Source organism: Siniperca chuatsi, linkage group LG14 (assembly GCF_020085105.1).
Source record: "Siniperca chuatsi isolate FFG_IHB_CAS linkage group LG14, ASM2008510v1, whole genome shotgun sequence".
NCBI classification, from domain to species: Eukaryota; Metazoa; Chordata; class Actinopteri; order Centrarchiformes; family Sinipercidae; genus Siniperca; species Siniperca chuatsi.
Window position 1 is genome coordinate 28,263,717 of NC_058055.1, and position 24,409 is coordinate 28,288,125.

The window sequence follows — 24,409 nt, forward strand, 5'->3', positions numbered from 1 at the left end:
ATGCAAATTCCATTTCTATAATATTAATCACATTTATGCATGAAGTTTAAAGCTGCAGTGATTGATATTTTCAGCCACTGGGAGGCAGCAGAACAAGCTATAAACACAACATGCATCAGCTCAGACAGTAGTTGTGTCTAAGTGATTATTTCCACGTGCAGCAGTTATTCGCAGTAATCGACCTGGCTGAGCGTTGTGTTTACTTTATTCCCGGTTTGGTAAAACGTTTGTCATATCTGACAGAAGCACCGCGGGTTCAAATCTTGCGCGGCTTAACGTCGTTTTCTCGGCTAATGTTAAAAGGAGTAGCAAAGAGTCCCAGTGCGGATGCTGCGGCCGTATCCGTGGCGGCAGAGATGCGGCTGCAGAGCAAACCTGGACCGGAACCAACACACAAACGGTTCCTGTGGATCACAGGGAACCAAAAGGTTCCCACCATGACCCTTCGGGGGCCCCGTAGACTGCTGTGCTATTCAGATCAGAATAACTCACCACTGTGAATACATTTTGGAAATGGAGGATTCAAATCCCCCGGCTAAACACTTCATCAGTATTGATAGTGCATCTATTTATTTATCAAATTATATATATATATATATATATATATATATATATATATATATATATATATAATATATGTAGTGTGTAGTGTATGGTCGCATCTGTTTGAGGTGTCTCACTCTGCCGGGAGCTTGTTGTTAAATGTCTCCCTCTAGCGGTCAGAATATGAACCGCAGGTGCCGGAAACCAACGTAAACTGTCGTAAAGAGAGCACCGATTTCCGGCAAAGATCTCTTCGCCCTTTTGATGGCGGTGATTAAAAAGCAACAAAGACCAACGCTCGGAGGTTTATTTGTTCGTATTTTAGTTTAACAGTCAACATAGTCATCTAAACAGCGGCTGTCTGCTGTTCTCAGGCCCGCTCCTGTCTCTGTCCGTAGCCGGCGTCATGGAAACAGGTTTGTAGCTCCTTGGTTCGCTAATATTAGTTTGCTAGCATAAGCCCTGTATGGAGAGGGCGAAACTCCATCAATAAAACCCGTGTATTTAAGTCGGCTTTACATGCTAACATATGACCAGTAAATGCCCGTTTGGAAATGTCTGAAGACATTTTCTGTATAGATGAGACTGACTTTTGAATTCGGCAAACAGGACATTTCAACAGCATTTAAATTATCCAATTTATTGGTGTGCTACAAACATCTTACATCATCTGAAGGTGAACGTTTAACTTTTTGCATCTTATTGAAATAAAGTGCAGCTTTCTGAATCACGCTCTTCAGCTGAGTGGCGAGTACGTGTTTCCAGTATTGAGATAAACAAACGCAGCGTTAAATTGTCAGATATTTGAATAGAGTCTGGTGATTTCAGTGTCGCGGTGTTTTTGTTTACAGGGATTAATTAGTTACACGCATTACATATTCTAATTGTTTATTTACATACATTTAACATGAAGACATTGTTACACTGATGTTTAGTTATGTAGGTGGTACAGACAATGCTGTTACGAACTACATTAGAAATTGTTCCAGTTAAGGACATCCTTATTTATCGACAAAAATATGTGTTTGAGCATGAGCTAAGACATCTTCTGAATAGCTGAGACTGACTCTTCAAATCGGCACACAGTTCAGTTCACCAGTTAATTCAATTCATTGTTTAACTCATTGAATACTGTGATACTGCTGATAAGCGATGCAGCGTTAAAATGGCTACATATCTGAATACAGTTTGGTTCGATATCTTATTTAAAATGCACTCTCTCAGGGCTGCGGTCTGTGAAAGAAAACTAGCGTTGCAGCGTCCATTCAAATGGAACCTTTCAGTTGTTTATATAAATACATGATAAAGAAGACACAAGTGGTTTAATATGACACATCCACATTTTCTTCACATCTTTTTTTTAAGAAGATGAAAATGTAAATAAACATTTCACAGCTGGAACGGAACCAGGTTTACTGGAAGTAATTATTGTATTGCATCGTCACGTTGTTGCTGAATATAATTTTTGCTGTTAAACTGTTGCGGTTTGTGTTTCCTGGTCCAGAGGAGCAGGCCAGGAACCGTTTCCAGTCGGAGCTGGAGTTCGTCCAGTGTCTGGCCAACCCAAACTACCTGAACTGTGAGTGACAGCAGACATCAGCTCGAATATTTCTACCGTTATATTATATTTATATTTGTGTGGTTTGACTATCGACAGTCGTCCCCTCTGAGTTAAAGATAGCTGCTTTTAGTCTGCTGTAGTAATCCACGTTTACAGCTGGAATACGGCGAGAAGCCGTCGAGGTTATTTATGTTTAACGCCTCCTGTTTCTCACACTTTGAGAGGTGACGTTGAGTTATTTGTTAAATTAAAATCCACAAAGGACATGACAATAGTGCCACAGTGAAAAATGTGTCGCGCACAAACATCCTCACTTCCTGTTTCTCCAGTTTTGGCTCAGAGAGGCGTCCTGAGGGAGAGACCCTTCATTAACTACCTGAAGTACCTGCTGTACTGGAAGGAGCCCGAGTACGCCAAGTTCCTCAAGTAAGACAACCGGCTTGATGGCTGCATTTATACAGCGCTTTTATCTTCTCGTCAACAAATCCCAGACCATCATGAACGTCTCTGCTAACAGGTGTGTGTGCGTATCACAGCCTCCATCGTCGTCCAGAAACTGTTAAAACTCATCAGTGAGCCGCTCTGCTGCACTGGGTGACATGTTCCTTCATCACCATGAACACACACACTGTAGTTTATTCTGACTCCGCCCCACACACACCGTCCTGCTGCCCCAAACACTCACTACAGCACCACATGTGGATTCATCCGCCGCTGGAAATAGTCCCCAACAGATGCTCTGTTTCCTCCTGTTGGTCTGATAGAAACTACAGCGAGCAGCTGTTTGAGGAAACTACTGAGCCTTTTTAAACAGGAAACTACAGATCTGTGTTTTTAAAGGTCTTCAGCAGGAGCCAATGGGCTCGCAGCTGAGAGCCGCAGACAGGAAGTGAGACGGCGCTGAGAGACGGAGCGACGTGTTGCTGGTTTGAGTCTGAACGTGAGATTTGTTGACGATAAGAAAAGTATAGAATAACATCAGACTGCAGTCACGTTGCTTTGCCCCTCGTTCACACAGAAAACCAGATCCAGCGTCTCGGGCTGGTCGCTGCTGTGGTCGCTTTCCTTCACAGATCTGAATCTCCTCCCTCTGCAGGTATCCTCACTGCCTGCACATGCTGGAGCTGCTGCAGTACGAACACTTCAGGAAGGAGCTGGTCAACGCTCAGTGCGCCAAGTTCATCGACGAGCAGCAGCTGCTGCACTGGCAGCACTACTCCAGGAAACGCACCCGGCTGCAGCAGGCGCTGGCCGAGCAGCAGCAGCCGCAGCAGCAGCCGCCGCCGCACGGCAACGCCGCCGCCAAGTGACGGTGTCACTGGAGGCGGGAGGACTGTACAGAGGAACGTGTGGGAGAGTCAAAGTGTGGATTACAGCTCCGCTGATACGGGAGTTTTGATGTTTGAAAAGAACGTAATAATGACACGTCGGCCAATACTCTTTGTTTTTATTTTTTTACACAAACAGTTTTGGTCCCTTAAATGTGGTTATTAAAGAATTGTGATCAGGGTGAGTACTGAGTGGAGCCTTTTATAGTGTAAAAACAAACCATACAGCAAAGCGACGCTGATCCTTACGTCGCCGTGGTAACAGGCAGCGCGGCGGCTGATTGTGAAATGCCTGTAAGTTAAAAAAGCCAACGGTTGCCTATGACCTCTCCGGTGACGCTGCCATTCTTCACTTGTGAGGCGAAACAGGGCTGCAACTGACGATTACTTTCATTATCGACTAATCTGTCGATCCTTTTCTCGATGAATCGATTAGTTGTTCGTTTTAAAATGTCAGAAAACGGTGATGGACGTCGATCGGTGTTTCCCAAAGCCCGAGGCGACGTCCTCAAACGTCTCGTTTAGTCCACGACCCAAAGGTGATCAGTTTACCGTCACAGAGGAGGAAAGAAAGCAGAACATATTCACACTCGAGAAGCTGAAATCAGAGAATTTGGACCCAAAATGATTAATCGATTATCAAAATAGTTGACGATTAATCGACTAATGGTTGCAGCTCTGTACCTGAAACAGAAACACCTGAAGCCAAACAAACGTCTTTCAGAAGAGACGTTTCTCGGTTCCCCGGCCTGTAAGGCGCTAACAAGATTTCCGGCCATCCGGCGAGTTCCAGTCCCGGATCAGGGAAACTTCACTGGTCAATAATAAGCAGAGACTGAGAAAAGTTACAGACACTCTGCATCTTAACGCGTATGGACATTTTTTAATAAAATATTTGACGTTTGAAGCTTTTATATTTCCTTTGATTTCCATGGATGTGATGACAAATTTAATATTTGCAGCAAGTGAAACAGAAACTCAACAGTCATTATTCACTTTAGAGTCATCTTTTTCATAGCAGTTGGCTATTACATTTTCTATTTTTCTTTACGCAACATGCAAGGGGACAAAAATCTGTGTGTTGAGAAAACACTCGTCTGTATTTCTATCGAATACAGAAATAAATGTAGATTTCTAGAAATAGAGAAATGTATTTGCTGATTAATTACCGACATTTATTTCTACACTTAACACATATACATTTACTTTTATTAGTATGTAATCATTTCAGCCTTTACTTATGTATTTATTATTTTATTCATTAAATTATTTATTTATGTTTATTGACGAATCAGTCATTTATTTTTTTTGTCCTCTACAGATTTTATTTTGAAAAAAATATAAGGAAATCCCCGCTCTGGTAGAAATAACTACACCAAGTGTAATTTTTTCAGCCACAACAGATTAAATATTACTGTTAGAATGAAGTACAGCAACAGCAGTGTTTGACTTACAAGTTTATTTTTATTAATAATTGACATTTTGAAGTGATATCGCTTTTATCCTGAAGGATTCGGGTCGGAAGTTGATTTTGTTGCATTTACCGGAACCTCGAACTATTCTGCTCACTACACCTCTGTCGTTGTGTTATAACGGTAGCGGTGTTGCAACGTGAGTCGTCCCCCCCTTCGCAGAATGGGTGCCCACCGACTCACTTAATATTTCAGCGATGTTTCCTTGATTTCCGCAGCAAACGGTCGGGACACCGGCACGGATAAAGGCGGACGGCGACTACGGTAACTCTTATCTTATTGAAGTAGAGTAGAAAGCTACATAGCTAGCTAAACAGCTAGCTAGATTAAATAAAGTTTGTAGTCGTTAGTCGTTCTCTGTGGACATGCGCAGTGAGGAATTTTAACGGTCCACCTCAGTGATTAGCAAGATTTAATCAAACCGTTGTTAGCCTGTTAGCCGAGTAACAAGATAAATTATTTTATTTTTCAGAATTAATAATTAAATAAATTTAAATTTCAGAGCAAACCCGCTAGCTTGCTTTATTTGTTGTTGATTTTTATCGATCGATTGTGCTCTTTTAAAACAACACTGAAAAGTTTTTAGCTATGATTTAAATCATAAACATGCGCACTAAGTTTTAACAGGTGTTGCCTTCAGTCTCTTGGTGGGTCAAAGTCCACAGAGACTGAAACAGGTAAAGTTATAAACTGTCAGGTGTTCAGTTCACCTGGGGCCGCGTTCCGCCCCGCCCAAACGTTTGTTTAAACGGAAGTGGCGGTGCCTTTAACGCACTGATGTGTACGCATGCGCACTGCCTTTTTAATACGGCGGGGTTTATATAGATGACCGTTTCAAACCGTCCGGAAACCGTAACAAAACGGCGTAACCCCGCCTATTTAACGTGAACGTCATATCCTGTTTTCAGAAACGGGGATTTTGAGAAACCTGAATATTCTACCTTCCTGATAGAAACTAGGATACTGTGGCATGTAAACGCCAGATCCCGAATAAGATCAAAACCAGGATACTGGTGCACGTGTTAACGCACTCTCTGTGTCAGGGTGCGGATGATGCTGCAGCGGGTGGCGGTCGTCGGCGCCGGGGCGGCGGGACTCTGTGCAGCCAGACACATCCTGTCCCGCCGGAACAGCTTCGCCCCCCCGGTGGTGTTCGAGCTCACCGGCAACATCGGCGGCACCTGGTGTTATGATGAACGCGTCGGGGCGTACGACAACGGACGGCCGATTCACAGCAGCATGTACAATAACCTCAGGTATGTAACTGAGTACCTTTACTCAAGTGCAGCACTTAAAGGTCCGGCGTGGAGGATTTAGTGGCATCTAGCGGAGAAAGTGCAGTTTGCAACCGCTCGCCTCGCCCTCCCCTTCCAAGCGTGTAGGAGAAACTACGGTGGCCGCGAAACTCAAGAAAAACGGCCCTCTCTAGAGCCGGTGTTTGGTTTGTCCGTTCTGGGCTACTGTAGAAACATGGCGGTGCAACATGGCGGCCTCCGTGGAAGGGGACCCGCTAAACACTGGACCTTTTTAAAGTCTTTTCATGCCGCTTTCTGCTTCTACTCCGCCCCGTCTCAGAGGGAAATACTGGACTTTTTACTCCACCACATTTATCTGACGGCTTTAAACATATAAAGAGTTTATAAAATCTGATGTTTGGTTATAAATCGAAATAATTAGTCGATCAACTGTTTTGATGTTTGAAGTCGTTTCTCCTGTAAATCCCTTCCTGGCTGCAGCTCCTCAGATGTGCAGATCTGCTGCTTTTCCTCTGAACGACTGTAATAACTGTGATGTTTGTTAATAACGTCGAGCTTTGGACTGTCGGTCGGACGCGACGACACGCTGAAGGCGCCGCTTTGGGCTCTGGGTCGTCGTGGACGGCGCTTTCTCACCGTTTTCACCAGTTTTCCAAACCGATCGATCGATCGATCGATGGAGAAAAGAATCGGCAGATGGATCCAGAATGAAAAGCATCATCAGCTGCAGTCCGATACAAACCGGTTCAACATGAGCTCCGGCTCCACCAGCTGCAGCAGCAACATCCTGCTTTACATTAATGCACGAGGAATAATAACCTGATGATAGAATATATAACAGCACAGCAGCCACAGGGACGCTGCACTGCTTTTAAAGGTCCAGTGTGCAACATTTAGGAGGAGCTGTCGGTAGAAATGGAATATAATATTCATAAGTGTGTTTTCGTCAGTGTTTAATCACCTGAAAATAAGAAGCGATGTGTTTTCGTTACCTTAGAATAAGACGTTTATATCTACAGAGGGAGCGGGTCCCCTTCCACGGAGGCCGCCATGTTGCACCGCCATGTTTCTACAGTAGCCCAGAACGGACAAACCAAACACCGGCTCTAGTTCGCGTTATTCGCGAGTTTCGTGGCCGCCGTAGTTTCTCCTACACGCTTGGAAGGGGAGGGCGAGGCGAGCGGGATTCACATGGCTGCAAACTGCAGTCCCACCACTAGAGGCCACTAAATCCTCCACACTGGACCTTTAAGTGCTGCACTTAGTAAACGTCTTTAGTTCTAAAGTATCTGAAAAAAGGTTAATTCTGCTGATTTTACGTGTTTTATTCCAATCAGTTAGATTTTCTACCTTTCACTCGATGAGTGTGAGGAACTGGGCCTCACATGAGAAGCACTCGTACAAACAGATCCGTTCTGAAGAGTCACGTACAGACGGGCCGCCTTTCTCCACGGTTTGACCCCCGAGTTACAATGCCTTCATCTGAGTGAGTTTGACTTCCTGACCTCCTCCCGACAGGACCAACCTGCCCAAGGAGGTGATGATGTTCCCCGATTTCCCCTTCGACCCCCAGCTGAACAGCTTCCTGCCCCATCAGGAGGTCCAGAGGTACCTGGAGGGATACTGCCAGAGCCACGACATCCGGCCTCACATCAGGGTGAGCCACCTGACTGACTTACGTTTAGCAGGAAAGAAATCTGTTATTATTTCTAACTAATCACTGATGATATAATGAATGAAATTCCAAATATCTAGATAAATACTGAAGATGCAGAGTTGAAGGTGGTATCAAGATCTGTGCGTTCTCACTAAAGCTGAAAAAACTACAGTGATGGTGGCTCACAGAACGTCTTTTAAACAATCTGTTCCAACTATTTACTAACAGCAGTCAAGGAGCGACGGTTCTTCTACACACGAAAAGGAAATATTACAAACCAGAACAGCAGCAGTAAGCCAAGGAAAGTAAATCAGGTTGTAATTATTCTCACTCCCCACCTGGTCCGTAATCTTCAGGCCTAATGTCATACAAGGCAATCTGTTAAACATTCAAACGAATCCATGAAATATTAACAAAATCAAGGGTGAAAAGTCCTTTTGCACGTTCTTTGTTCTTCACGCACACACAATGGTTCGGAGGGTGAACTTTAGAACTTCCTGGCAGCGTCACGTGGCAGTCTGCGCAGGTGGGGGTGCTTTAAGGTGAGGAGGTGGAGCGGGTCGTCCGCTAATCGCAGGGTTGCAATCACTGTCCTGTTCGTGGGCAAGAAGCTGAACCCTAAATGGCTCCTGATGGTCACGTGACCACCTTGCATGGTGTGTAAGTGAAACTATGCATGGAGCCGTGTGATTTAACAAGAACAACGAATAAATGGCCAACTGCTTTGAGACTCGATTAATCATTTAAGTCAAGCAAAGATACCAAACATCGTCTGGTTCCAGCTCCTCCGTTTTGAGCATTTCCTGCTTTTGATAAACTGAATCTCTTTTGGGTTTGCGGACTGTTGGTTGGTTGAATCAGTGATGCTCAGTTCGAGCCCCTCTTTCTCTCTGTGTGTGTCAGTTCAACACAGTGGTGGAAAACGTGAAGCCCGTCGTCGTGACTACGGAGGGCGAGGAGGCGAGGACAGCGTGGGAAGTGACATCATCTGATTTGTCGGGTCGTCAGAAAACGGAGACCTTCGACTCGGTCTTCGTCTGCTCGGGGTGAGATGTGACGAAATGTGTAATTTGAGTCGTTAGCTCCCGTTGCCAGTTTTAAACGTGTTCGTTTGGATGTTCTGACGTTTGGTTTTTGTCTTTAAGGCACTACTCCGACCCTCACGTCCCGGACATCCCGGGGATAGGGAACTTTAAAGGTACAGTCCACATTAAAATGTGTGTTTTTGTAAACTGGCATGGTACATACTGTAAACGCAAAATGTATAATTAATAACAAGTAGCTGACTAAAGTTAGGTAAGGTCAGAGTTTCACTTTAAATCATTTTAAATGGAAAATCCTCTTTTAAAATAGAAATACGTTACTTCAGAGAAAATGCAGGGAAACCAGCAAACTGTCAGTCACTTGTATTCACTTTGTTTGATCAACCAGAAGACCGTCATCAGGTTTAGCCTAGCTTAGCATACATCTTTCCTACACGTTAATTAACAAGATATGACGTGTAAATCAGACTTTTGGAGTTGTTGGCAGGTGGAGTTTTTTTCCTCTTTTGATGGAGCTAGGCTAGCAGTTTCCCCTGCTTCCAGTCTTTGTGCTAAGCTAGGCTAAACACGACCTGTACTCGGGATGAAACTGAGGTCAGTGCTCTCTCTGTTCGTAGGAAAGGTGCTCCACAGTCACGCGTACAGGTGTGCAGAACCGTTCTCGGGTCAGTCAGTGGTGGTTCTGGGAGCCAAAGCGTCAGGATTGGACATTTCCATTGAACTGGCCAAAGTCGGTGCTCAGGTAACAAACAACACGCCGCCGCTCTGCCTGATAACGTGTCATTACTTTACAGCTGAGTGCTGTTGCTGGCTCTGTCACTACAGTGGTGGCGTTGATCTCGGCTTAGACTGCGTTACCCATCAGCCTCGTGGCTTCCCGTCCCCGTTTTTGTCACAAACGGGAGAGCGGCCACGTTTAGGTTTACTAATAATAAATATGGATCCCGGTGCGGTGGTTACTGTTACAGATGCAGCAGTGAAGTCCCGTCTCCCGACTTGACGTCCTGACACAAACGCAGTAATTCACCATCATTAAAAACTGTCAAATGTAAACAAACTATTGGGGGGAAAAGTCTGTCTGGCGGAAACACCCAGCACCACACAGCTCGTCTCACACCTGCTTTCTCTGATCTTCTAATATAAATACATATTCAGGAAGGAATCCAACCTGCACATCGCTCCTAATATTCCTCCTCAAGAGGCTTTTCTGGGTTGTTAGCGTACTAATAATGAATCACAGATGCCTACAGACAGACAGGCTTTTATGATGCACACTGGAGTTAATAAGGACGAGGACAGAGAATCTCAATATCATGCCTTAGTAGCAACGTTTAAATGTATCGCTGCTGTAGCGCCGCCTATAGGTGACCCGCCATAGCACTCTGCGTTTAAGTTTGTTGAGCACGGATTTAAAAATGTTGGCAATGTATGTCAAATAGACCGCGTCTGAAAGAATGTGGAAACCAGTTAAAGTCATTACTAATGTCTCTCTCCCGCTCTCTCTCTCTCTCTCCCCAGGTGACTCTGAGTCACGGCCGTCCTCGTTTCACCTTTCCTCTCCCTTCCGGGATTCGTCAGTCCAGTCCGGTGGCGGCGGTCCAGGAGGACGGCAGCATTCGCTTCCAGGTTACTAAAGTCTAGCAGCGCTAATCCGCACCAGTTCTGACCCGCTTCGGTTTGCGTCGCGTGTTCGCACTGAACAAGAGACCGAATTCAGGTGTGCAGACTACATTCTCTGAGTCTGAGCTGCTCGCAGGACTTTAAGTCTTCGGAAAACCTTTTGCTTTCTACTAGTTAAGTTATATCGGCAGACTATCTGTACGTGACTCGTGCGACAGGTCTGGGCCTCGTGAATTTCATTCGTGCCTCAGAGAAAATCCTGAATACTAGAAAATTGGTGAATGCAACAAGTTCTCTTAAATCACTCAAGAACAAATCTGTTTGTACGAGATCGTCAGGATGTCTGTCTGGACAGGAAATGTTCAGACCCAGTTTGAGTCCAGAACTCTCGAACTGTCGTATTTGAATCATTTATCACCTGCAACGTACTGAGGTTCAGTCGCTGTTGGAGCTTTCTGAACTGGTGTCCTTCATTACTTCTCCTGTATGTACAAATAAAATGTTAAAGTGAAACCTGCCTGTCCCAGGACGGCTCTGTGGGCGGGGCTGACGTCCTGATGTTCTGCACCGGGTACAACTTCAGGTATCCGTTCCTGGATGCGGCTCAGCTGGGTCTGGAGATCCAGGACCACGTGGTGTCGCCACTGTACCGCTTCCTGATGCCCCCAGCCTTCCCCTCGCTCTTCTTCATCGGCATCTGCAAGATCATCTGCCCCTTCCCCAACTTCAACTGCCAGGTGAGCTGAGGCGTCACCAGGTGGGCGGACTCACCTGCCAGTGGTGGAAAGTACATTTACTCAAGTACTTAAGTACACTTCTGAGGTACTTTATTTTCTGCTACTTCAGCTCCGCTACATTTATTTGATAACTTTAGTTACTTCAGATTAAAGAATTAAAAATATAATCAGATAAATTATTATATATGAAGATAAGACTTCTTATTGATCAGAAATACCTGCCGGACTGTGTATAATAATAATAATAATAATAATAATAATAATAATAATGTTAATAAACTAATTGTATAGCACCTTTCATAAGTGCCGTACATCGAACTGTATATATAAAAAACTGTTTAAACAAACAATTTTAAAGGTGGCAGACAAAAGATTCAAATAAAATAAAGCCGCGTAGAATGTAACAGTCAGTAAGTGTCAATAAAAGCAAGATTAAAGAGGCATTTACAGAAGTGGCCTGGTGGATATGGTCGTTCACAGTTTGGGTCCATAATGAGACTAAATGAAACCAGAACATCACAGACTGGTCTAACAGAGGGACCAGGTTTGGTTTTCCTTAAATCCAGTCTTTTCCCCGCAGGTCCAGTTCGCTCTGGCCGTGTTGGACGGCTCGGTCACTTTACCGTCTCAGGCCCAGATGGAGGATGAGGTCCGGCGGGAGCTGCAGGAAAAGATGGCGCGTGGAGTCCAGCAGCGCCACCTGCTGATAATGGACCAGGATCAGTGGGAGTACTGCCAGGCGCTGGCTCGCGCCGCCGGCTTCCCGCCGCTGTCGCCAGTTGTGCGCAGCCTGTACGAGGAGGTGTGGCGACAGCGACGAGTTCACCCCGAAGACTACCGGAGGCTCAACTACCGGCTGATCAGCGACACCCAGTGGGAGCTGATCGATTGATTGATGGAGAAACGGAGATGAAAGGTTAAACAGCAGGTGTACAAAATCACAGAAACATCATATGATACAATACAGCGTTATAAACTTTAGAAACAGCAACTTCATACAAGAAGAACAGCTGAACATGCTTAACATTAAAAAGACAAAACTACTTAATTAGAGATATTAGAGTCCAGAAAACAGAAGTTTTCTGAAGCGCATCATGACTGTCAGAGGTGTTGATTCACCTCTGAGCTGCTAAACTAAACTTCTATTCAGTGTTGATGGATGTAGCTGCACTCCAGATACAATCACCTGCACTCGAGGGATGACGGTCGTCGCTCGGTCGCTCCTCCACTTCGGTCCAGTCTGAAACATCAGCAGCTGCTGGACTGTGATGAGACGTGCTTCATCGTTCATGCTCCCCTCAGGATGAACTGTAATAACTCTGCTGATCCTCTGACTTTCCATCTAGCGCCACCATCAGGTCGACATGTTAACGTGTCCGACACTTTGGTTTGTGACCAAACACCTGCAGAGCTGCTGACGCTCCCATCAGCCTCAGCTGCGCTCTGTGTTCACTGCTAATTAACACGCTAAATTGAGATGGTGAACATGGTAAGCCTTAAACATCAGCATGTTAGCATTTTCATTATTTTTCATTTTTGCTAGCATGCCGACGTTAGCATTTAGCTCAAAGCACCTCTGTGCCTAAATACAGCTTTAACACAGACGCTAGCGTGGCTGTAGACTCTTGAGAGGGATTTCCTGCACGTAGCTGCCATTCTGGGGACCGCAAGAACTGTGATTGGTCAGCCTGGGCTGCTTGTGTTTTCTTTTACAAGTTTCTGATGGTTTGGGGAGTTTGTTGGGCGCGAAGACGACATGAAGCAAGTTGAAGAAAGTTATCCTGTTATCTGCTGCTTTTCACTAAAAACTAACAAAGACATCTCCACCGCTAACCTTCTGCTCTCCGCGACCACGTAACGTTAACGTGATCACTTCTGCTCTCGATTGCACGGTGGTGGTCTGTTAGTAATGAGAACCTTCCCACCGTCGCTCTGTATCACAAAGCGAATGAAAGAATGAAAACACAAATATGATACGCTGAACTAAACATCGAGAACTACGCTGTAGATATCTATGGCCGGAGTGCTGTAACACCTTTAAACCCACCGTGACTTTTTTCTCCCGAACTGTTGCTAAGAAGTTGGCTGCGTTTGTTAAAGAACGTAATGATCGCTGAGGGGCTGAAACCTGTTCTGCAATTTGTGGTGTGACTGTCGTGGATCCAACACTTTACTATCGTGGCTGTAATGAACACAGCAGCCTCAAATTAACGTTGTACATTCAAACTACCTCATTCATTTCAATGAAAATGATTTTCTGACCAGTTGTGCGGCACTGTGTACTTACTACCATCCAGAGCCAATCAGCAGTCACTTCAGGGTCCTTGGCGGGGCCGTTGTGGGGTCTGTCAGCGGGTGGACATAATCGAATCAAGATAATAATTTTGGCGATCCTCTGACTTTGAATCTAGCGCCACCATCAGGTCGACATTTTAATTTGGTTCATGACCAAATACCTGCAGAGCTGATGACGTTCCCATCAGCCTCAGCTGCACTTTGCGTTTGCTGCTAGTCAGGTAATGTTAGCATGCTAACACACTAAACTAAGATGGTGAACATGCTAAACATGATAGCATTTAGCTCAACTAAGGCTGATGACACAAATGTCACTTGGTATTCGATACCGTTAACCACATTGTGCTGATATCCAAACTTCATTCCTCACAGTGATTCAGGGGAAGAGTACAATGTGTTCACCCTCTGTGCCGATAGCATGGGGATACCCATGTAGATCAACAACCTACCTGAGAGATGTCCTGGGGTTGGCTGCCAAATGTATGCCGACGATACGGTCATTTATACGTCTGCCAGAACAACTAGCGAAGCCGCTGACCAGCTTCCTGACTCGTTGCGTGCTGTATCGCAGTGGCTTGAGTCCTCTCACTTAATGCGGAATGTAATAAAAACTGTTTCAAGCTGTTTTTCTATACGCAAACGTCACGAAAAATTAAACATTCATGGTAAAAAATAAAGACCGAGGTAATCGGTGAGGTTGGCAACGTGAAGTACTTGAAATCGTCTTAAAAGATTTGATAAACAAGTGAATAATATTTGCACAAAAAAAAAAAAAGTTCAATCAAATCTCAGGTGTTTCAGACTCATCAGAAGGTATCTGCCGTTCAGCACAGCCCACCTCTGCACGCATGATATTCTCACACCTGTCATACTGCATCGCTTCCTGGTCACAATCAGCTATTAAACCACATCACTATATAACCAGACAACAAAAATCATGGACCAAAAAACCAACGAGGTGGCATCACCGTCACGTCTGGGACAAACCGCTTCGAAAGCTTCCTAAGTTATTCCGAAAAGCTAAAGCGTATTTTTAGATGGCTAAATGGTGATGCGCCTTCCCTGCTTCACGAATTTGTTGCAAGGCAGCAGCAGCGTCGGCACGCGGGCCTCAACTGTTTTAATGTTTTCAATGGAGGTGAAACAACTTTGTTCTCACACCTAATACCCCTGCACAGACACACCTGGATTTGTACCTGTATTGTGTTTTCCTTCTTTGTCTTTTTTCTATTTTAACTTTTTAAAAAAAAAAGCCTCCTGTTGTAAATTAGCGTTTCGCTACAAACATTAAATACAGTGCTGTGCTATTGCTGTGTCCGTGTCAAATAAAATAAACTTAAGAATGAATTAGATCAGTGTGAGATAAAATGGGTGGTTTCTTTTAGTGTTTTGGTTCAACGGTCTGATCAGCGGTGTCCGAGGCCCGGCGCTGATATGATCGTTCAGCTGATTAATCATTTCTCAGGCCGAACGGATCCGCGCGTTAACCATGAACGAGGCCGAGGACACAGAGAGCTGATGTCAACAGCAGACTTTAATCCAGATATTGTGCCACAAAACGTCAAAATACATGAGTCGAAAAAACGAGGTCTGACATCACAGACTGACCTGAGCTCAAAAACAACAACAACACATGAAGCAGGAAACACGTTCGGACACCAGCGCAGGTCAGTAACATGGCCGCCATTCACTGTTTTACAAGACATTTAAAGGGGAGTGCCACATTTATATATTTTTTTAATTTACTTATTAATTACATGTTCCAGGACTGATTCAGCTAAGGTTTGTCAGCAACACGTTAATGCTCGACAGAGTTGGTGTCTCAGGGGTCAAAGGTCAGCTCTAGCTTCTGGCTAACGGCAGGAGGAGGAGTGAAATCGGTCTTTAAAATAGGTGTCATTCCCCTTTAAGCCTCTCGGGTGACAATGATTTCACGTGGACAGAAGTGAGCCTTTATTTCATTCGTTTGAGTTTATCAGGCGGAAATTTAACAAATGATTCTCTCAAAACAATAATTTGTGCCCTCAAAAATACATAATTTGCCGCCTCCTGTCTTCTGGAGGGTAGCAGTAAAGTAGTGCTGAAAAGATTAGTCTATTAATTGATAAGTTAATGGGTTGATCGCTGGTTCTGGCGTCTAAAATGTGATGATTTACTGCTTTTCTCTGTTTTATATCAGTAAACTGAATCTCTTTGGGTTTTGGACCGTTGGTCGGACAAATCAAGACATCTGAAGACGTCCCCCTTGGACTCTTAGAGCATTTTACACAAGTTTCTTTATTTAATTTTATTTAAAAGATTAAGAATATAATAAAAAAAATAATTTCTGCCCTAAAATGAAGCACAACCAATGTTCAGCGTGTCCCAAATTCATACTACATACTAATCTTCATAGTTTACTTTTTTTAACAGTTAGTACACAAAAAACTCAACATACTTTACCATTTTATACGAACAGGAAATTACTTTGAAATGTCACTGCCAATTAAACGTCACAAAGAGACAGAAAAACGTCTTTCTTAAGATTTAATACTTGTAATTGTTTTCCAAGATCTTTGTGGAGCTGCTTCACCACCACTGCACTGCGTAGTGCACATCGACGGGACACTCAAAAATCGAACATATTGAATCTGCACACTGATTTAAGTACACTTCATTTAGCCACATGTCCAATGTAAACACACTACATACTCCAAACCCGCTTAGAACGAGTGTAGTATGTGTGTAACAGCCAAAACCACAAGTATATCCACGTATCTCAATCCAAAATCAAAATAAAGCCGGGTTGAATCCAAGCGGTCCACGCTGAGAGTGTCGGGGGACAAATGAAGGTGATAATTCTATTAATTTAAGAAAATTCATTCATTCAAGGGCACAAATGGGAATTCTGAGGACATGAAGTGAGCAATTCAAGGCACAAATTACTAAATTAAGATAACAAAAAAACGTCATTTGAGTTATTTAGTGAACAAGTAATTTGAGGGCAGTTGATTTAAATAAAACATCGTCTCTATCAGGCTCCACACAGTTCTGATTCAGGACATGTTGCTCTTTCTGTTTTATATTCACTGCAGGAGCTATGAGCTAAACAGCACGACTAGTTCGTGTTAGAGAAGAGTTGTGTGTTTCTCACTGATTTGACTTGCCCATAGTTGATATGAGACAGTCAGACAGTAGTGATGGGTATTAAATACAGAAATGTGCTCGTAGAACTAAGAGTCGAAATCTGGCATCAAATGTCTGGTCAGATTCAAAATGTTCTTTGATCAGACACTTCCTGATGTGCATCACAATTCTGCCAAATTTAAAATTATTTTACTTAAATATCTTGTGCATCTGCTTGTGTTTAAACATTTATCAAGTATCAGATCTGTCTGCCGCAATTGTTTTTGTCTCTTCAGTGGACGTTTTAAGTCATCAGATCTGCGTGGAGCGATGAGGAGGCTGTAATCTTCCTCGCATTAATACATGAAATGTCATATTTCCATCATGTTTTTGACATGGTTTTCCATCGTTTGAGCTTTGACTGGAGCTCTTTTAATGACTAATATCGATTTTCAATTTCAAACAATACCCAGCACTACTGAGCAGCTCTGTGTTTCACTGCTGGACTTGAAGTCTTTAAAGAAAACCAGCACTAAAACCTTCTAGAAGATGACCCTTGAAGACTTGGACTCATTTTCCATGTGCACCTCCCTTTCAACCTTCTCGGCCGCCTCCTGGTCTTCTTCTGCCACTCCCTCTTTTTTCAGGATTTTCAGCGGCCACCAGAGGGAGCCGCTCCGGCGGTCTCGGCGGATGGTGGGTTCTGCCGGCCAGCAGCAGGGGGCACCCTTATCCCCCGTCAGGAAGTAGAGGAGGGCGTTGAGCCAGGCGTTGCAGGAGGCCAGCGGCCGGGTGACCTTGTAGCAGATGGAGACGGTCTTCATGAGGTTGCAGCCACCGAGCCGCCCCCACCGCAGGAGCAGGAACAGCGTCCGGGTCACGTGGAAAGGCAGGAAGCAGAGCGCAAACAGCAGTGTGATGGTTACGATGGTTTTAATGGATTTCCGTCGCCTCCGGATGTAGTGCGAATACTGCGATCCGGAGAAGGAGACAGAGGTTCTCTCCTTGTCTCTAACTCCTTCTGTCACCCCGTCTCCCACCGGACCATCCTCCCCGCCCTCTATCGAACTGGGAGGGGAGCGCAGGGTCTGAAATATCGTCCTGACCACTTGAGAGTAGCACCAAGCGATGATGACGAAGGGCACAAAGAAGCCCAGCAGGTGGAGGACGATGCCATATGGGACGTAGTCGGCAAACTCCTTATCGATGGCGTCGTCCCAGCAGTTCATGTATCCCTCCTTGCCCTCCAACTGAGATCCAGTACTGTTCCCGCCTTCCCTCGCCCCTCCAGGCTTGACAACCCCACCGCCTCCTCGCTGGACGTATCCTGTCTGGGCGAACCTGAAGATGGGGCAGGTGAGGATGAAGACCACTACCCACACCAACGCGCAGGTCCCCTTCACCACCCGCTTGCTCTCCAGAGTGATGGTCCTTATCGGATGGCAGATCCCCAGGTACCTGTGGACGGACAACCAGGGGTGAGTTTGAGTCCATCGCTTTAATCTCGTTCTTGTTTTAGTTTTAAAAAGTCTGAACACTTGAGGACATAAACAGACTCTCAGGTGCTCAGTTGAGGGTTTTTTATTTCTAGCTCAGCATAGTCACACACATGGATGCATGTCCAAACTACAAAAAGAGGTATTTTTATCTGTGAGCAACAAACTGAATGTCCTAATCAGACTGAGATACAGTATCTTCAGTGTTTAAAAGAGTTTAAAACGGTTATCTTCTTCAGGTGTCCCACCGTTTCCTCTTGCCTCTATATTTTTTGATCAACATTTTCAACTTGCGAGTGAATTTGCGTCTGTTCACACCTACTCGTGTCTTTCCATGGGCTTGTTATGCAACTGTGCCACCTCTTCGCATCTTTTTAAGTTGAAGTTGTTTTTTTTGACGGATGGAAAAGCTGATGGAGCAAACTCAGAAGCAGCCTAGCGTTACTCATTTGTTTGCTGTATAAACCTGTTCTTCACTTACCAGCCCGAATCTTGACTTTCAGATTGATTACTGTTTTGTCAATAATGAGCTTCCATACCCATAGTAGGTTTGTATGATCGAGTGAGGAAACAGTCCTGTAAACAGGTCGGAGAAGTCTCTGAAGTCAAACCCATCAGCTAACTTGGCCCTTTTCCAGACATTTCACCAGCTTCTGGTTGGCTCAAAGGTCAGGAGAATCAGCTAGCATGCTACATTAGCCTCAGTAGCATGTGTTGTAGTACTACTTTACTGTAAGCAAGTCAAAGTTCAAATAGCACACGTAAGGAGCCGTCAAAAATTAACATTGCCAGGAAAATACATGGGCAGCAATTGTCTCAGAGTAGAGAGACACTGAGGTGACCCCAGAAGTTCTGATATAATCTGCGGCTGACGGCTGCAACAGTTGGGATTTCAGCAAAACCGATAATCGTTAATCTTTATGCGCTCAACTCTTAATATTCACATAACAGTAGTGGATGGATTTGCATTTATTTTGCAGATAGTTTCTGGAGATTAAAATTTGCACTACATTTGGATGGAAACCTGACTGTTGTAAACTGCATAAGTGCTACAATGAAGACCTTCACAGATGTAGCAAGAGTCAGTAAGGGGGGGGCGGAGCTTAGCAAAGGGTCAATTTACCCAACAAAGTGAACCTCCCAAAATGGATAAATAAAGACGAAACAAAGCAGCATCTTATTTTTGCGACTGAAATTTAACCGCCAATGCAGAAGTCTGAAACGTGAAAGCAATGATTACATCAGAGGAATCAGCTAAGAGCACCTGTCGTAACTTTATTCCCCATTGGGCTGCCGTGTTTCCGGGGCGTCCTACCTGTGCACGGAGATGCAGGTGAGGAAGAAGATGGAGCAGTAGAGGTTGAAGTAGAAGAGGAAGCGGACGAGGCGGCACATGAAGTCCCCGAACACCCAGTGGTCCCTCATCACGTAGCTCGCCACCAGGAAGGGCAGCGACAGGCCATACATCAGGTCGGTGGTGGCCAGGTTCACCATGTAGATCAGAGAGGTGTTCCAGCGTCGCCCGCCACCACAGCCGCCCCCACCGCAGCAGCCGCCACCGCCGTGGTGGCGGCAGGAGCGCAGCAGCACCACCGAGTTGAGGGTGAGGCTGAAGAGGAAGGTCAGCGAGTAGCAGACGGGCAGGAAGACGTACTTGTAGGATTCGTCGATGCTGCAGGACGACGGAGGGAGGGACGAGGTGGGCGAGGTGCCAGAGGTGTTGGGATGGTTGCTCACCACTGCCGCCGCCGCCAAACCGATGATTGGAGTGATGTTGGAGGCTTGGCTCAATCCCATGATGAAGGCTATTTCTGGCTGAGCTGGATCGGTTCAGGTTCCTCTGGCATCATCTCAGCTCCTTCACCGGACTCAAGTCTTCTCACTCTCTGAGGTTTCCTTCATTTGTCCTTCCTCTGATCGATCGATCTATCTAATCTAATCTCGGTCGGACTGAAACCATGTCTCTGGTAAGAAGAAGGAGTTTCTGTGACAAAGGGGGGAAAGAAAACACACTGTCATTAGTTTGGAAAAGCTTGTTAAATACAGAATGTACCGCCGGCGATTTGCTGATGAAGACTATGTTTCGCTCAATTAGCCCCTCAATCATTAACGAAGCTTTCCGGAAACCTCTCTCCATTCATGTAGCCTTTCTGTGCGGCAGGTAGGTGGTTTGTTCCAGCTGTTGAAGCGTTTGGTTCAGGGTTTAAATTCGTGTTTTGGAACAACAGCGTCAAATAATGTCACAACTGGTGCAGTTTGTGTTCAGACGTATTCACGGCTTCAACAAAACTGTGGCTCTTACCAAGTGTAAAAGATTGACTTATTAATGTCGCCAAACTGTTCCAGGCTGTTCAGAATCAGCTTTACTTCATATTTACGCCCTCCAACAAAATCGTACTGGATTTAGTAAATTGTGGACACATATAAAGACGTTATGTATAAGCAGTGAGGAGAAAGAGCTGCGGTAATAGACATCAAGAATACATGATTTGATTTAGGGGGAAGCCTGTGGACATTATACATTTATATTTAGTTAACAGTTTTATGATTTAACCCATTAATGGTCTCACCCAGTAAAATTGATTTTCTTTTAATTGACCACAACTGGTGTGGCTCTGTGGCTGTTAACGTCAGTCCGTCCTCCACTTTGTCCAGACTGAAACATCAGCAGCTGCTGGACTGTGATGAGACGTGCTTCATCGTTCATGCTCCCCTCAGGATGAACTGTAATAACTCTGCTGATCCTCTGACTTTCCATCTAGCGCCACCATCAGGTCGACACGTTAACGCGTCCGACACTTTGGTTTCTGACCAAACACCTGCAGAGCTGATGGCGTTCCCATCAGCCTCAGCTGCACTCTGCGTTTACTGCTAACTAGCTAATGTTAGCATGCTAACACGCTAAACTAATATGTTAAACATTATACCTGGTCAACATCAGCATGCCTTGCTAGCATGCTAACATTAGCATTTAGCTCTAGCTCTTGTTTAATTATGAGCCTCTGTCAGACTGAGATTTCCATTTACAGCAGAAGTGCCCGTTCACCAATCTGCACAGATTGTTTTCCATTAAAGTGAAATAAAAGATGAAAGAGATCAAAGAAAATTAACTATATAAGGCATTTCATTCTGAGAACAGAAGAAGATTTTTCGCACACAGAAATTCTGTTAGTAGATAATTTATTATTGTGCAAAGAACAATTTCAGAGCAAGCAAACAAAAATGTATTCTGTGCTCACTAAATCTACTTTCTGTTATCCACATAAGCGCACAATAGTAATCTGAAGTTTGCCTGCACTCCAGCTCAACCTGAAGATTTAAAAAAATATATCCTCATTTGGGATTTCGCTCTGTAGTTCTTGATTACTCATAAAACACCAGAAAAAAGTGAAAAATGTCCATAACTATTTCCCATAGTTTCCTTGTTCTGTCCAACCAGCAGTCCAAAACCCAAAGAGATTCAGTTTCCTGTCATAGAAAATGGAGAAAACTGGAGAGGTTGCAAATCAGCGAATCATTGGTTCTGCTTAAAAAACAAAATGACTTAAATGATTACTCGATTATTATTCAGCTGTTTCAGCACTTCTGCTTTCGCACATCGAATAAGACATGAACGCGTCACAGCTGGACTTGTGCCTTTCGTCCAGTTAGACCAGTTTGAAGCATCTGACTTAAAACCCGGTTTCAGTCAAACAAGTGCGATCCGGATCAGAGGGAGTTGGGCCCTACCTGCGGCTGTCCTCCTCGTCCCGGCTGTCCTCTCGGCCCTCGTCTTGTCGGGTTTCTTCGGTGGAGTTGTGACTCAGAAGTGTCTGTTTCGGGGCCGAAGGGTCTCTCGGGGTTTCTCCCCTGACCTTCAGCTTCTCTGTAAATAATTGATCAGCATTCATTCAGTCAGAACTGCAGGAATGAAACCCAACACGGGGACTGCAGAGGAGGAGGAGGCGTCACAGTGCAGCTCCGAGCTGTTTTTCACAGGACGCGCTGGCTTTTTAGCAACCGAGGGTTAAAAACTTAAAAAATACACAAAGAGTCGAAGGCTTGACATCTTTAATATTTAAATTTAATTGCTGCTAAATATTTGGTGAATGAAGCTTTTAATTAATTGTAATTGATTTACTTCTGTATTGCTGTATTTGTGCCCTGATCGATGGCACATTAGCTTGATGCTAACTCTGCTGTAACAGTCCCTGCTATATAAAAACAAACTAAACCACGAAAACATGGAAAACGAAACTCACTGAAATAAATACATCAGCTGAGCAAGAATGACCAAATATCAGAAGTAGATATGTAGTGAACCATATCATTTACTTTTTTGAATCATCAATATTCTGACATGTACGGACCTTTAATCAATAACTGCTGTATGATACACGTCTGGCTAAATAAAGCTGCTTCTGTAAAGGTAATAAATCGCTCACCTGTTCTTCCAGAGGCTGCAGAAGCTTCTGCTTTCTCCTCCTCACTCCGCCTCTCCTCGTCCGAGGCTTTAATTAGAAAGCAGAGTGGATAACACGCCCCTCCTCCTCCTCCAGCATCATCATCATCATCATCATCATCAGCTCTGATTCATTTGGTAAATACTGAGTTTGTCAGTGAACGCAGTCAAAGAGCTGCACCACAAAGCTCTGCTTGTGTGTTTGAACGTGCGAGGGCGCAATCAAACACGGCCACACAATTGGCGGTCAAGCAGCGCGCAGGTAGCAGAGGTGTGAATAAATACCTGCCGCAGAAGAAGAAAAGACGTCCTCCGTGTGACCGCTACAACACAGAACTGACCGAACTTTTCCAGGCGTCCGAATCGACGCCTGCATCTCGAATGTTGAGGGAACCAGACTTCCGTTAGCTACGTTAGCTAACATGTTAGCTGCACATTTTTACAACAAATCTTTACACGTTTCTAGTGTTTTTCTCATGAAAGGAAGTAGCTGACAGGACTAATGGTAGCTAACACACTTCATGTAGAGTCACCAACCCCAAGAAGCTAGCTTTAGCGTTAGCTCAGCGCTCACCAAAGCTTTGTTTTAGAACAACCAAGTTTTTATAAACTCTTAACGGTGGCTTTTGCGTAATACAGACATTAAAAGTTCTCTGCAGCTCTTCCTGAGGTTTCTTCCTCTTTATTTTTGCCCATGAAATGTTTGCTGTGTGTTGTTTTTCCTTATCTGAACCGAGGTCAAGGACAGAGGCCGTCGTATGTCCTACAGATTGTAAAACCCATTCACACAAATTCATAATTTTGGAAATACATTTTCATGATTTTTACAATGTCGGCGCACTCTGTCGTGCTTCATCACTTCTCTAACCAGAACGTTACGGTGGCCGCCATCTTAAAACAACACATGCGAATAGAAAAAACATCTTCATCAATTTGACAACACGCGCAGCATTTAGAAAACACGCTGCAAATCCAAAACGACAACTCGAGTGTTTCCAGAGGACGCTAAAAAGTTCATCCGTTCGTTGTTTCCGTTATTCCGTTTGAACCGTTTCTCCGCTTTGCGCAGTCCGATCTGCAGCTCGCGGGAGCAGCAGCTTCAAAGAAAAAGCTTGTAAAACATTTTCGAAACCGAAAATGAAGGTAAACGTGAAGGAGTTTGAAAAGAAATGTTGGAAAACTGCAGTTTAATCAGAGATAATAACCAGGTTCATCAGTGGCGACAGACGGACTGCAGCCTGTAACGAACCAAGGACCAAGGATGATACAAGGGCCGACTTCGATAACTTCACGAGTCGCTAACGACAACGAGCGAGTCCAAGCCGTGCTCTGGAAACACTTCCGTTTTCTAAATGCAACGCATGTGTTGTGAAATTTATGTTTTTTTAATTTGCAGTGTGTCTGCTCTTGTCGGCCGCCGTAGTAAATAGTCTTTGCATCAACGTGTATTCTCAATATCACCTGAATACTCTGCAAAGTAGCTTAATTTATGGTAAACGTACGCTAGCTGACGTCATGGATGTATTAAGAAATGACCTACAATTGCCTAAGACGGTGTCGTCCCTCATTCGTCCAGGAGTGATCTATCGTAGAAAAGGTTTCAGTCGTCGTCGTCTGGACACTGTTTTCAGAATCAAGACGTTTCGGCTCCCATCCGGAAGTTATTCTCAGTTGTGAAAATGGTCTGGGAACTCAGAAAGCAACACAGAGTAGCTTAAATTTCTGAGTCCTCAGACCATTTTCACAATTGAGAATGACTTCCGGATGGGAGCCGAAACGTCTTGATTCTGAAAACAGCGTCCAGACGACTACGACTGAAACCTTTTCTACGATACAATTGGCTGATTATAATCGA

At 44.5% G+C, this 24,409-nt stretch overlaps 3 protein-coding genes across 5 annotated transcripts; 2 read left to right on the forward strand and 1 right to left on the reverse strand.

The window, feature by feature from the left end:
• Window positions 1–768: 768 nt before the first annotated feature.
• Window positions 769–3,617, forward strand: med31 (mediator complex subunit 31). Its single transcript, XM_044221252.1, has 4 exons — window positions 769–959; window positions 2,048–2,122; window positions 2,434–2,530; window positions 3,201–3,617. Exons 1-4 carry the CDS (start codon window positions 950–952, stop codon window positions 3,412–3,414), a joined length of 396 nt encoding a protein of 131 aa, XP_044077187.1. The 5' UTR covers window positions 769–949; the 3' UTR covers window positions 3,415–3,617.
• Window positions 3,618–3,754: 137 nt separating this feature from the next.
• LOC122887761 (flavin-containing monooxygenase FMO GS-OX-like 4) lies at window positions 3,755–14,864 on the forward strand. 2 transcript variants are annotated; one of them, XM_044221250.1, is made up of 9 exons: window positions 3,755–5,168; window positions 5,948–6,160; window positions 7,679–7,817; window positions 8,721–8,863; window positions 8,963–9,015; window positions 9,478–9,602; window positions 10,379–10,486; window positions 11,008–11,217; window positions 11,798–14,864. In XM_044221250.1, the coding sequence occupies exons 2-9, from the start codon at window positions 5,955–5,957 to the stop codon at window positions 12,107–12,109; spliced, it is 1,296 nt and encodes a 431-aa protein (XP_044077185.1). In that variant the 5' UTR covers window positions 3,755–5,168; window positions 5,948–5,954; the 3' UTR covers window positions 12,110–14,864. The 2 variants fall into 2 exon arrangements, with proteins under 2 accessions (XP_044077185.1, XP_044077186.1); XM_044221251.1 differs by lacking the exon at window positions 5,948–6,160.
• A 164-nt stretch (window positions 14,865–15,028) lies between these two features.
• On the reverse strand, window positions 15,029–24,161 carry LOC122887760 (P2Y purinoceptor 3). 2 transcript variants are annotated; one of them, XM_044221248.1, is made up of 4 exons: window positions 22,538–24,161; window positions 21,843–21,978; window positions 19,429–20,097; window positions 15,029–18,075 (listed from the first exon to the last, which is right to left on the reverse strand). In XM_044221248.1, exons 3-4 carry the CDS (start codon window positions 19,908–19,910, stop codon window positions 17,160–17,162), a joined length of 1,398 nt encoding a protein of 465 aa, XP_044077183.1. In that variant the 5' UTR covers window positions 19,911–20,097; window positions 21,843–21,978; window positions 22,538–24,161; the 3' UTR covers window positions 15,029–17,159. The 2 variants fall into 2 exon arrangements, with proteins under 2 accessions (XP_044077183.1, XP_044077184.1); XM_044221249.1 differs by lacking the exon at window positions 22,538–24,161 and having other exon boundaries at window positions 21,843–22,521.
• Window positions 24,162–24,409: the final 248 nt, after the last annotated feature.